This window comes from Xenopus tropicalis, chromosome 3 (assembly GCF_000004195.4).
Source record: "Xenopus tropicalis strain Nigerian chromosome 3, UCB_Xtro_10.0, whole genome shotgun sequence".
NCBI lineage: Eukaryota > Metazoa > Chordata > Amphibia > Anura > Pipidae > Xenopus > Xenopus tropicalis.
The window spans coordinates 63,984,300-63,997,669 of record NC_030679.2 but is presented as its reverse complement, the minus strand read 5'-3'; the positions used below and the strand labels follow the sequence as shown (position 1 = coordinate 63,997,669).

Genomic DNA, 13,370 nt, shown 5'->3' with positions numbered 1-13,370 from the left:
CCTTCTGTTGCCACTAATACATGAACTTATTAGCCATATCCAATAATATCCAATGCTGTTTTATAACTTGTCTGGGTTTTTTTTGTCTGGTTTTTTTTTCTTGCAGTGGCTGCTATGTAAATATTTCAAATGCTTTTCTACTCACAGCACGCAGTACTGAATCTGCATTTACATGACTCCGGAGTTGCCTTTTTGCCATTTAAAACCTCAAAAAACACACCCTACAATTATGGCTTACTACAACCACAAAGGGCCCACTCCCCAACTGTATCCCTGACATTTTGAAACAAATTCTGCCCTGTACCTGCAGCAGGTTTCTTTTTATGCAACATATCAGGTTTTAAGCTCCCTGGCAGACACTGAAAGCCAATTTGATCCTGCAGACCAGAGGTCATTATTTATCATATAGTTTGTTCAAAAGTCACCAAATTGTATTTTTACAGTTGACTGTCACTATACGTTTCCACAGGTAAGTAGTTTCATTGCCGTAAGTATGCCTGTAAAAGTGAGTAAGTGAAAGCCTCACTGCATGCTTATGGTGATTTCAATGCTTACCTATATTAGGGTATGTTTGGGTGTTTGGCCAACTGCATTTTGATGATGAAGAAAGCTTTCCATATGAGACTGTGCACATTCACAGTAACCCCCAGATCCTTACTAATTAAGGAGGCCTGCAACACATCATATTTATTGTACAAACAGCAATATTAATTGTGCCCAAGTTCATACACTTGTGTTTCTCAACACTGAACCACATTTACTCCTCAATTCTTTAATTTATTTAAACCACCCTGAATTCCAATATCTGTTCCCCAAGAAACTCTTTTGTACCACGGATGTCAAATTAACAGCCCTTTAAGATAATGGGACACGGGGAGATTTGTCACGATTGTTTAACCGTGGGCTACTGCAGGCTTCAAATCACCCCTGAATGCTTTCCTACCGGCAATAAAGTGAATTGCCAGTGGCAAAACATATGCAATTATATCCTTTTGACCTTTTGAGTGTGAATTTAACATTTCTTTTCAAATTAACAGGTTGAATTTGATGAAAATCTAGATTCTTTGTATTTCACTGATAACCAAAGACGAATTGACTATGTTCTTGTTTATGAAGATGAGACCATGAAGGAGCATATTGCAAAAAAAAGTTTTCTAAAGCAAAAGGTGGGTTTTATAACTGCTGTATTTTATTAAAATCATCCAAAACCAAATGCACAGGCATCATTCCATTTTCCCTTATGTTCTTTTGTAGTGTATACAGTGACCATAGGCTTTTATGAACAGCACTTCTTGCTGATGAATTTCTTACGATAGTCGTGAATTACATACTGAAGTTATGTACTGCCCATGTCATATGTATGCTCAGTTTGGTACTTTTGCATGTGTAGTACAACCCAGCACCATAGGGGGTGGTACTCTGCTTAGGTGCTTCATGCTAGGTTGAGGTTACAGTGAGGGCCAGGCAGTGAAGACACAAAATCTTCCCATTGGAAGCATCCCATGTTATGGCCCTAGTCTTCCCTCTGCACCTGCCATTCTGACACCTGTTTTCTTTCTCACTGGTGACGTTATATACATGTATTTGCAGTGGAACCCACGACCATGAAGGGGTTCACTGTTTACATGCTAGACCATGTGCTAAATTTTAGAGAAAAACAGGCAGTATGCAGAAAATACATGACACTGATGAAAGTGGGGCCATAACTTCAACAACATTAAGGTGCAGTTTACAGCCTGGTGCTTTAATATAAAATACACTCACCAAAAGGTGAACCTGTTCAATTTCTCATTAATGCAATTATCTAATCAACCAATCACATGGCAGTTGCTTCAATGCATTTAGGGGTGTGGTCCTGGTCAAGACAATCTCCTGAACTCCAAACTGAATGTCAGAATGGGAAAGAAAGGGGATTTAAGCAATTTTGAGCGTGGCATGGTTGTTGGTGCCAGACGGGCCGGTCTGAGTATTTCAGTTACTGGGTTTTTCACGCACAACCATTTCTAGGGTTTACAAAGAATGGTGTGAAAAGGGAAAAACATCTAGTATGCGGCAGTCCTGTGGGCGAAAATGCCTGGTTGATGCTAGAGGTCAGAGGAGAATGGGCCGACTGATTCAAGCTGGGTACCACTCATCTTCACTACAAATAGGAAAAAGAGGCTACAATTTGCACAAGCTCACCAAAATTGGACAGTTGAAGACTGGAAAAATGTTGCCTGGTCTGATGAGTCTCGATTTCTGTTGAGACATTCAAATGGTAGAGTCAGAATTTGGCGTAAACAGAATGAGAACATGGATCCATCATGCCATGTTACCACTGTGCAGGCTGGTGGTGGTGTAATGGTGTGGGGGATGTTTTCTTGGCACACTTTAGGCCCCTTAGAGCCAATTGGGCATCGTTTAAATGCCACGACCTACCTGAGCATTGTTTCTGACCATGTCCATCCCTTTATGACCACCATGTACCCATCCTCTGATGGCTACTTCCAGCAGGATAATGCACCATGTCACAAAGCTCGAATCATTTCAAATTGCTTTCTTGAACATGACAATGAGTTCACTGTACTAAAATGGCCCCCACAGTCACCAGATCTCAACCCAATAGAGCATCTTTGGGATGTAGTGGAATGGGAGCTTCGTGCCCTGGATGTGCATCCCACAAATCTCCATCAACTGCAAGATGCTATCCTATCAATATGGGCCAACATTTTTAAAGAATGCTTTCAGCACCTTGTTGAATCAATGCCATGTAGAATTAAGGCAGTTCTGAAGGCGAAAGGGGGTCAAACACTGTATTAGTATGGTGTTCCTAATAATCCTTTTGGTGTGTGTATACCGAACAATAAGTGGAGATTTGATTGCTCTGTTACTAAGTTATTAAAGTTGCAGAAGAGGGTGCCATGGGACTGGTCTTTTTACTGGAGTACCCAGGAGGTAGAGTACCAGATATCTGTGGAAAATGCAGGTATTGGATAGTTTGTGTGTAAGTAAATGCAGATGCTGGTAGAGGTAAAGGTGAGGTCTCATGTTAACATGCAGGTTGGAAAATAGGCTGCCTCCCTCCTGCCGTCACCCACCCTATACGTTTATGGATTTATTGCAGGCATGGTATTGTGTTGGGTTGCTGTTAAAGCTGTTGCGGGTTCCTTCAGACAAAAATGTGGGTTGACGGAACAAGTAAGGAGCCAGTCTATCCAACTGGACTGTCCCAGGTCTCCACTCCTCTTATGTTATTCATTTGCTCTGTATAATTAATAATGTTACCCCTGTTTGTGTGTAAGCCTTGTAAAGTACTACATACATATGTGGTGCTGTATAGATAATTTCAGTACAATACTGTCACTTATGGATTTCCTAAATCATATTGTGGCAAGTTTGGGAGGTGAGGAGGAGTCCTTAGGTGCAGGAAATTAGTGTTTATAACATATAATGTTTTTAAAAAAAGCTTTTGATTATTTCCATCTAAAAGTGATGTAACACTCTTCGCACATAATGATTTGGTGTGATGTGAAGGAAACTAGAAACTGAGACTGTGAAGGAAACCAGAAACTGAGACTACCTCAGACCTAATTTATAATCATAGAATGCCAAAAAAAGAGTGAGCAGAATGAAGCAAGACAAGTCATCCTTGGCATTAGTGACCCAGTGGTTTTATTCTTTATATAAGTGCAGGGACAATTCTTCATCTGGATTTGCCTTAAGGACTTTGAAGGAAGTTGAAACATAGGTATTATATTACTGGCCCTGTGTTTAGCTTTCACCTTGCCTTTCAAAAATGCCATGTCATAAAGCAGGGCATGGCAAAACTAGTTGATGCGCCTCCTCGTGATGTGGTGCATGGTTAGCGCAAAATGGCAGTTTACTTGAATATACATAGAAACAATAATCAGTATTGTCCATTTTGTAGCCACGACAAGTAGCTGCCTACAAGTAGCTCCATGTATCATTGCCCTAAGAAAAGGGGAAAACAAGAATCGGGCAGACAAATAAGATTAAAAAACAAATTAACAGAAAATAAAGCATAAGGATATTGAGAGCAGAAGAGAGTCCCAAATAAACAAAAAAACATGTAAACGGAATAGGAATGGCGAGAGAGAATAGAATAGGGGAAAAACAGAAAGAAAACATAATAGAAAGATAAAGGAAATCAGCGTTAGGGAAGGTATAATATCAGAGGAGGTGAGAGGAGGGCTAGATATGGGTAAAATGAATGCATTTAAGAATGTGAAAATAGAATATTTGGGAAGCGATGAAAATTAGACAAGAAAAACATAATTGGAAGAAAGAGAAATTAATACAAATGGATAGTGATAGAGCAAAGGAAATAAAAGAGAAAGTAGAAAGCATGGAAAAACAAACGAGAAGATATGTAGGGGTATTTTATTTACATCTATAGAGTACAGGGTTGTGGGCCGAAGCCTCAGTTTGTTTTGTGCCTGCAATTATCTTGCCATGTGTTTTGCAAAATTACATACAGAATTATCATTAGATCCTGTCTGGCATGGTTTGTGTCCTACTAAATGCTCTGGTGGCATTTACTCATCTTGCATCCTAACCTAATTGTTCCACTCCCTCTCTTTCTGAATTAAAAATTGGCCAGGGGAGCATATAATGTGCATGTTATGTCTGTATGCAATGCCATTCACTGAATATAGTGCTAGAGATGCTAGTTCTAATTGCTTAATTGCTAAATTACTTTATGTGGTAGAGATGCTATTTCATTGCTGTCATAGTATAATGTGCTCTGGATCCTACCCAGCCAATCTCATCAAGATGCTTCCCAGTTCAATCTGTGGCCTCTAAGCTAGCATTTAGTGCACCTATCACCCCCATATTGTTTCCCCCACCAGAGGTGTGGGCTAATAGAGCCCACACTCCGGTTGGGCAAAACAATAAAAAAAAAAAAACAGTCCCTGCCAATGCTAGGTCGCCCCCACCAAAAAGGAGCCATGTTATTTAGTGTGCATGCGGAAAATGAGAGAGGCTCCCTGCTCGCTCATTATCTGCATATGTGTGACATAGGAGCGGTGGGTGCAACTCACCCGTCTACATTATACACGTGCATAATGAAAGAATTTCAGCACTCGCTCCTTATGCACATGCATGTGCCACAAACTGCCTGCACCACGAACTCCGGTTCCCGGTTCGGGCAACCTAGTTTAGTGCCTCCTTTTCTTTCATAATGTAATCATTTTTATACTGGCGGCAAGTCTTCTGCAAATAAGTAACTGCCATGGGATTCTCATTTTGTTAGCTGCTTCCAGCCAAGCTCATGTGTTCCCAATTTAAAACTGCATGAGTCATCAGTTTATGGTCACTTTCCAGTTCTGTTCACTTTGTGTTGCTTCCCAGCACTGGGAAAGTTACATCCAGGACCCCTTTTTTCAGAGAACACACAGATGTGCTAAAAAAAGGTTTATAGAATACAGTGGTGTTCTGAAACCTCATCTTATGAGGCTAGTTTAAAAAACAAAAAAACACACACACACTGAAGCCATAACCCCCAATATAATATGTAGACATTGACCCATATTGGAAGCTAGGTGGCAAGAAATTTATTGACCTCTGTGCTGCCCATCTATGTTTCAACAAAAGGGTTTTAGTATTTATACCCATTTAAGAATGTAGTTGTGCTGTTATTATTAACAGGTTACATACTAATACTGCCCAATACAGGAGGTAAAGGGAACCCTGCATATTAGATATGTCTGATGTTTCAGTTAATTTAATTAAAGTACAAGGCAACCACCCCAACTGCATAAAGCCTTCCCCAGTGTCTACCACCTTCTTGGTCTATAAAATGAAAGCAGTAAAGCAGGGCAGCTGCCCAAACACTGCCAGTGATTAACGACCAGGAGCATGTGCACTGCAAACCAGATAGGGGCTTCCAGAACACATGCTTCAGCTTGTCAGTCGCTACCAAGAACCTGGAAACCCAGCCTGTTTTTATGTCCATAAAATGACTTACTGTGTGTTGCATTTAATTATAAATAGAAAGAGGTAATAATTTAAGGACCCAGCAATTCTGTAAGATTTCCATATACTTTAGCCCAGTGTGGCACAGGGTTTTCATAACTGCAGCAGTCAAACAAGCCCTCCCTCGTGTGCCATGGCTGCTCCATGGCAATGTTACATGGAGTCCGCTAGCAAAGTAATATTAAGGTGGATTTCATATAACATTAGGAATAGGATTGAATTGAAAATATTTTAGTTTTTATGAGCTGTTCTATGTCCTTATTCAGATAGTTGATGATGTAGCTTATAAACTTTGTAACACAAAGGACAGCTGTATTATAGCCAAAAAAACTGGTTTTCTCACATACAAACCGTACTGCCCCAGAAACTCTTCTGCATAATTTACAAGGGCTTCTCCTGGAAACTTTTCTTCATACTTTACAAGTGACCAACCTGCTTCTATGGAACAGAAATTATTGTGCAGTAGTTTTTGTCTTAATTTTCTTTGGTTAAAGAATTATCAACATTAGAAAGGTGTTATCTGTTTCTAAAAATAATTTTGTATGTTTTATCAGTGTACTAGTTTTGAAAAGTTTTAATCACTTTTTTTCTTGTTTGCTTAAAATCTATGGGTTTTTATCACTTTGACAAAGATTCCTTTTCTAGAAAAATCTTTAATGCTTACAGTTTAGTAAAAGAGGGAAAGTACATAGCAGTATTAACTATTTAGGGCATTTCATATATCTTTTACTTCTGTAAGATATATGACTGTAGATATATTTTTTATGTAAAAAATACATAAAATTTAGGGAAATAATTGTAATAGATTTTTTTTTTTTCTATACACAAAAATACATTGATTTGAAAGCCCTATAGATAGTTTTATGGGAGACACTTGACTTGCGTAGAAAGAATCCCCTACCTGTACAACAGTACATTTACAAAACATGTAAATTACATCTTCTGAGAAATTAAAAATTTGTTATTGTTAATTTAAAAAAAAAAAAATCGACACAAAGCTTTAAATTTACTTATCATCTCAAAGGGGATGTATAGTCAAAAATTATAATCTTTGTATGTGTTATTTAAACTAAATGTAATACATTTGCAGTATAAACCCATTAAAAATGTTTTTTTTAATTAGAAGCCTTTTGTATTTTACATGTTATGATATTCCCCTGAAATGAGCTCTGACCACAGCTCCTGGAAGCCTACAGGGCCAGTAGCCCTACTGATGTGAAAAAAGCAGGGGTATGAGGAAACCGAGGGGTAGTTACATCCACCAGGGGTATTAAGTGGGCAAAAATAAAGAGGAGACTATAACAATTCAAGTCTAATTAAAAAAAAAAAAAAAACTAATTTAGCCTGACCTCTGCCACAGGCACAACTTAAAACCAGCCTGACTGCACCCAGGTCCTCTAACAAGCACCACAGTGCTTGGGTAGCATGTGACCACCTGGTAATCAAAAGGCCCACTCACTCTGCACCCTGACTATCTGTCTGGGCCCACTGAGCTCCTATAAGATCTCAGAGGCAGCAGAAAGCCAAGGGCCATGCTACAAATTACTTGGGTAATCAAAGTTATTACAAAAAAAACAAAAATAATACAATTGTAGGTATTTATCAGCCAAGCCAGCAGTGTTATTAATTGGAATTCAATAGGAGTTCACAGCACACAATATTTACAAATAGAAATATATACATATACAGTGCAGTAACTAAATGAAGTATGTTAGAAAACTACCATTTATGTCCCTATTGTAAAAAAACTGCAGATAGCCTCTGAGGAAGTATAACCCTGGTTTTGTAAATATTACCCCCACTGCTCAATTCTTGGTACTTCCCCTCCATAAGGCCTGTAGGTCGTGCACCCCCCCAACAATGACATCCCTGTCCAGGCATGGGGTCGGCCGGTCGGTTTGTCCCTCCTCTGCCAATGTGATATCTGTTTAAGGATTAGATTGCAACAGACTAGGAGAAACTAGTATCATTTGAGATGCACTCAACATTATATATGGACTTAAAATGCCCCTAATAAAAACACTTTACAAATCTCCCAAGTCTCCCATCCCTACCTATTAATCAGCTGCTTCAATTCAACCCTACAATGCAGTCTTTATTTTTAACACTGTAACATGTCTCCTGGATTTGAACCATTGATCTACTATGCAGGTTGTCATACCTGTCATGGCTCTATGTAAGGCAGATAGCTAAGGTGCTGGTTCACTGCTTTGGTGTCTTGAGTTTTCAGCATGCCTGGACTGGCAATATTTGGATTCTGGGAAATGTCAGAGCTGTTGTAAGATGCCATAGACAGTCACTATTTAGCAGGCTTGTGGGGGGCTGTTTGGGCTTCTATGTACTTGATAAGTGAGGGCCTATTTTGAATCCAAATGCAGGCCTGGTTTTTAGTCTGCCTATAAACTCCTCAGCTCTGAATTTACTCATTGCCTGTTATAAGTCAAGCTTGCTTGTTCCTATGTGCTCTAATTTCTGCTACTGCTGTTCCCTGGTTTCTGCTTCCCTTGTCCTGTCCTTTGTGTTGACTCCCTTATTTTGACCCCGGCTTGTTCCTGACTTCTGTTTGTCTTACTATTATATGGTTCTTATCTGGTCCAGACCTGATCCAGCTCTGTCCTTACAGGATTCTTCCCTGCAGTATACATTTGGCTACCTTGCCTACCCGTTGGGAGTTACACAGGGATAGGCAAGGAAGCGTGCTGTAAATCCTGCCTGCTCTAAAAAGCTGAGGGCCAGGCCCAAAGGTGGCTGTGCAGAAAAGCACACCTGGACAGGAATCCATATACTCTCTGGATTTTAAGTTTGCCTTACATGACAAACATATAGCACATAGGGACACTCACACTGATATACAGTGCATATATGAGATCCTTGCCTTACTTGTTTGGGTTAAACAATCCTATAATTTAAAATAATATCCTAATGCCTCCCCCACTTTGTATGCTGTACAGAAATTAGGATCTAACCTTATTTATTCTTTTTTTAGGTCCCAAAAAACAATTTCATTCCAAATGAATTCATTCTGGAACCTAGAGTCCACTTATAAATTCCTATAAGATAAATATTCCACACGGATTTGTCACAGCAGTGCAAATGAATTTGTTGTTTACACAATTAGCACTCAAAAATGCATTAGCTAAGACTTTCAAATAAAGTCTGTGGATGTATGGGTGCTGTACATTACGTTAGCAAGAAATAGGGGATGATTCCAAACATTTTGTTGTCCACTATGCTTTGTTACCTTTAAGGCTAATGCCAGATGGAATATCCGCCCTACACCTCGTCTGGCATTAGCCTTAAGTACTTAGTGCCAGGTGAATGTTATATAATGACTCATTGTTTAATACAGCTGGTACTTCCATCAATATATAATAAAAACAAATCAGTACCAGTCTATGCCAGAACCATATAGTGTGAATACAGACTATCCCATACATTTTTCTATGTATAGAATATAATTGTAATGTTTCCTTTGAGTTAGCAGCTTTCCAAAACTCTCCCTCATTTGTTTATGAGCATCTGCTCTCATGGAAACTGTTATGCAGCTACACTGCTCCCTTGTGAAACACCAGGGCACAGACTTCCTTGTTTTTCTGTATTATAAATGAGAAACAACGCAGTTCTATACTTTAAATATAACTGCAGCTAATTACCCTCTCTAAAGCACTTTATGTATTTATGTGTTTTCTGCAAATTTTATATTGGCATTCATTATAGTTTATTCAGACATGTTTTATAATATTGTATGGTGTTTATAAATATGCTTGTTAGGTCTTTGTCTGTTGAGCACATCATTCCCATGTTTTCCCAGAATGCAGAAAGTAAGAATTGAATGGAGAAGGAAAGATAAAAATAACTGGGGGGTGCCAAATGTTAGACACCCCCAAGTGATTGTTATCGCTTACCTTTAACCCATGGCTGGTGCTTCTGTTAGGAGAAAACCACACCAGCCCAGGGTAGCTGCAACCAACAATCCTCTTTCTTCTCTCTTCTATCTTTGGGATCCCAGGGCCGGCACATGTGCAGTAGAGTGAATAAGCTGGCTTTTTTGTTAAAGTTTGGCTTTTCACTCTGCTGCGCAAGAGATGAGATGAAACAGGAAGATTGCTGGTTAGATTTGTGACTAATTTTATTACATAAATGGTTGTCCAATATTTGAAGGATGTGGCGTTTCCCTCCTCAGACTGACAGCCAGGATTAGGATGGTTAGCGGTCCTTCCTTCCAGTGCTGGATTGCTAGATTCGGATTCAGCCAGGGCTGGCAACTGAGAACTAAAGAATGCAATATTGGTTAAAAAAAACATGGTTCAAATAGCTGGCATTAAGGCAGCTTGGGAGTAGTCTGGCGCAATAATATTCTTTTAAAATGACCATTAAAAAAAAGGGAAATGAGTGCCGTTATAACATGCTTAAAATTGTGTTCCCTATGAATAACAATGATACCCAGTTTTGTTATTAGTATAGCAATTATATAATCCTTGAGTCATCAAGCTTTTTTGTCTCTGTTCCCTCTGATCATTAACCCATTCTATTAACCCAGAATCATCCTTCAACCATTCAGTTCCTTGCAAACACGCTGCCATTACATATGTCTCCACTGACCATATTCAAGTGGTTCAGCTTATATTTACCATTAAAATAGTAGTGGTTTGGCAGCATGGCTGCTAAAGACTTGGCTAATAAGGGGCATGGCCTAAAATACTGCAATATACAAATGGAAAATCTGAATTATGTTAATACATGTACAATGTTCAGATTATGTGTGCTAGATGAATATTGGTACCCTGTCCCACTTAATGAACCTTTAAATAAACCTTCAAGAGTGGATATATTCCTTAAAATATGAACTAAATATTCTTTACATTGTAGATAGTTGTTTTCACTTGTTTAATTTCAGTACTAATTTCCTGTTGCAGAAAAAAAGGCAAGCATACGAGTCAAATCTTATAAAAAGTGGTTTACATTTGGAAGCAACACGTTCGGTAAGTTCTTCTTCAGTGTAATAGATAGTTAGTGAACCTGAAACTGTTTTTCGTAAAGTACTTATTTTGCTACTTTTTCACCTTCATCTAAAGTTTCTCAAGTTCTAAAAAGTTTAACAGTGTATTTTATAGAATTAGTTGTTACTTTTTTTTTTTTTTTTTTTTATAAAAATACAGCCTGGGTTTGCAGATGTTTGGTAACTTTTACTGAACAGTAAGGATGGGTTATGGCTCATGAACAAATACTCAGTTTAATATATTTAAATATATGATTTCTGCCCTGGAATGGTTTATTTAAACAGTTTGTCATTTTGTTTAAAATTTTGTCAATTTTAAGCACCAGTCATCAACAATATTACTAATATTTGCTTTCCTTATTTATATGGTTCATGCATACTATGTTTTTGTTTCTATTTGGCATAAAACTTTAGGTCTCTGATGGAAAAATCATCTTTGTAAAGGTGCATGCACCTTGGGAAGTATTGTGTACATATGCTGAAGTCATGCACATCAAGCTACCTTTACAACCCAATGACTTGAGAAAACATCAGTCTGCTTTTAATTGCTTTACGAAAATATTCAGAGTTAGTGAAGATATAATAAAGCCTGAGCAGGAATTTTTCACTGCGCCATTTGAAAAGGATCGCATTGATGATTTTTACATCCAGGATAAGGAAACCTTCTTCACCCCTGCTACAAGAAGCCGAATAGTAAGTAAAACTTTTCTTCATTCTAAAAGCACTGGGCAGACATTTGTCTTAGTACAGGTATGGGATCCCTTATGCAAAACCCAATTCAGGCCATCTCCCACAGAGATTTAAGCAAATATTTCTGTTTTTTGTTAATTATTTCTTTTTTTCCTCTCTGTGTAATAATAAAACAGTACCTTGTACTTAATACTAACTAATCTACATCAGTCCATGTTGGTGGCAAAACATCCTGTTGGGTTTATTCAGTAAATATATGGAAAGCCCCAGGTCCTAACCATTCCAAATAATAGATCCCTTATCTCTAGTATATCATAAAATTATTTTAGAGCTTCCAAACATTGTCATTCTATTTTTATATAAGGGATAGGTTTACTAAAGGGATTCTGCCATGAATTTTATGGTGTCCTTTTTGTTTCTAAATTACATTGTTTACATAGCAGATAATTTGTTCTGCCATTTATAATTTTGTTCTTAAACCAACAAATGTATTTTTTTTTAATTGTAATATCAGTGTATAGGCAGCCATCTCAGAGCATTGTGCCTGATTCTGAGCTTTCAGAAGGTCCCAAGCCAGACTTTTTTTTACTATTGAGTGCTGTTCTGATATTTACCACAGGTGTCAGGGAGCTGCTGTCTTGCTACCTTTCCATTGTTCTGATGATCGGCTGCTGGGGGGAAAGGGAGGGGGGTGATATCACTTCAACTTGCAACACAGCAGAAAAGTATGACTGAAGTTTATCAGAGCACAAGTCACATGGCTGTGGCACTCTGGTAAATGATATTAATCTTATAATTATAATTTGTTGTGATAATTTTAAGTCAGAAAAAAGCTAAAAATAGAATATTTTCATTTCCCTTCCACCCCCTCCCTTCAGAAAACAGTCCCCCAGATTTAAACTTTCCTGCATGCACATACACATGCTCTCCATCCCCCGCTCATCAAGTCTCCCCCTCCTGCTTGCCAACTTCCTCTCTCATCTGTGGTTGTCACTGAGTACCCTCCTTCATGACCAGAGGCATGTACCTATCTCCCCCCACCATTGCACCATATGCATGTGCCACTTCTGCCTATCCCAGGCCCGTCCATTTCCAGTGTATTTTTTTATTATTGCACTTCAGGAAACAAACCTCCAAATTATCATCATAAGGGCTTCCAAAGTAAGGATTAAAATAAACTGCAAGCATCATATCTTTTAACCTAGTATAGTATACAATTGATTTTACCAGTTTATTCCTTCCATTTTTTTAAGGCAGAGACACCGAGGAGCATAGTTATTGTAGTGTGTAAGCCAACATCAACAGTGATGTTGCCCACAGCAACCAATCTGATCTTTGCTTTTAATTTCTAATTTGTAGGTACCGTTCATACTTAATTGCTAATTGGTTGCTATGGGAACATAACCGGTGATGTTGGCTTACACACTGTAATAAATATGCCCTTAGGTTTATATTTTTAAATGTATGGTACCTGTAGCTGTTTACAAGTGTGCATCCCTAATTCAGTTTTTTCATGTCTTGCCTGTGTTTATTAGGTCCATTTTATTCTCTCACGTGTTGAATACGCAATAAAGGAAAACGTCAAGAAATTTGGTATAAACAAACTTTTGGATTCAGGAATCTACAAAGCAGCATTTCCTCTTCATGATGTATGTAAATTATCTTTATTGATGTTCTTTGCATTAGCCTGGCACTGAGGCCATTT

The 13,370-nt window shown here is 38.3% G+C and overlaps 1 protein-coding gene across 3 annotated transcripts in view; it reads left to right on the top strand.

Moving 5' to 3' along the window:
• ano6 (anoctamin 6) overlaps window positions 1-13,370 on the top strand; it is a 98,891-nt gene that overhangs the window by 60,026 nt on the left and 25,495 nt on the right. For all 3 annotated transcript variants that reach the window (XM_012959928.3, XM_012959927.3, XM_002932807.5), the window contains exons 3-6: window positions 1,038-1,166; window positions 10,893-10,958; window positions 11,390-11,668; window positions 13,201-13,314. In XM_012959928.3, coding sequence (XP_012815382.1) covers window positions 1,038-1,166; window positions 10,893-10,958; window positions 11,390-11,668; window positions 13,201-13,314 — 588 coding nt within the window. The remainder of the gene's footprint in view (window positions 1-1,037; window positions 1,167-10,892; window positions 10,959-11,389; window positions 11,669-13,200; window positions 13,315-13,370) is intronic.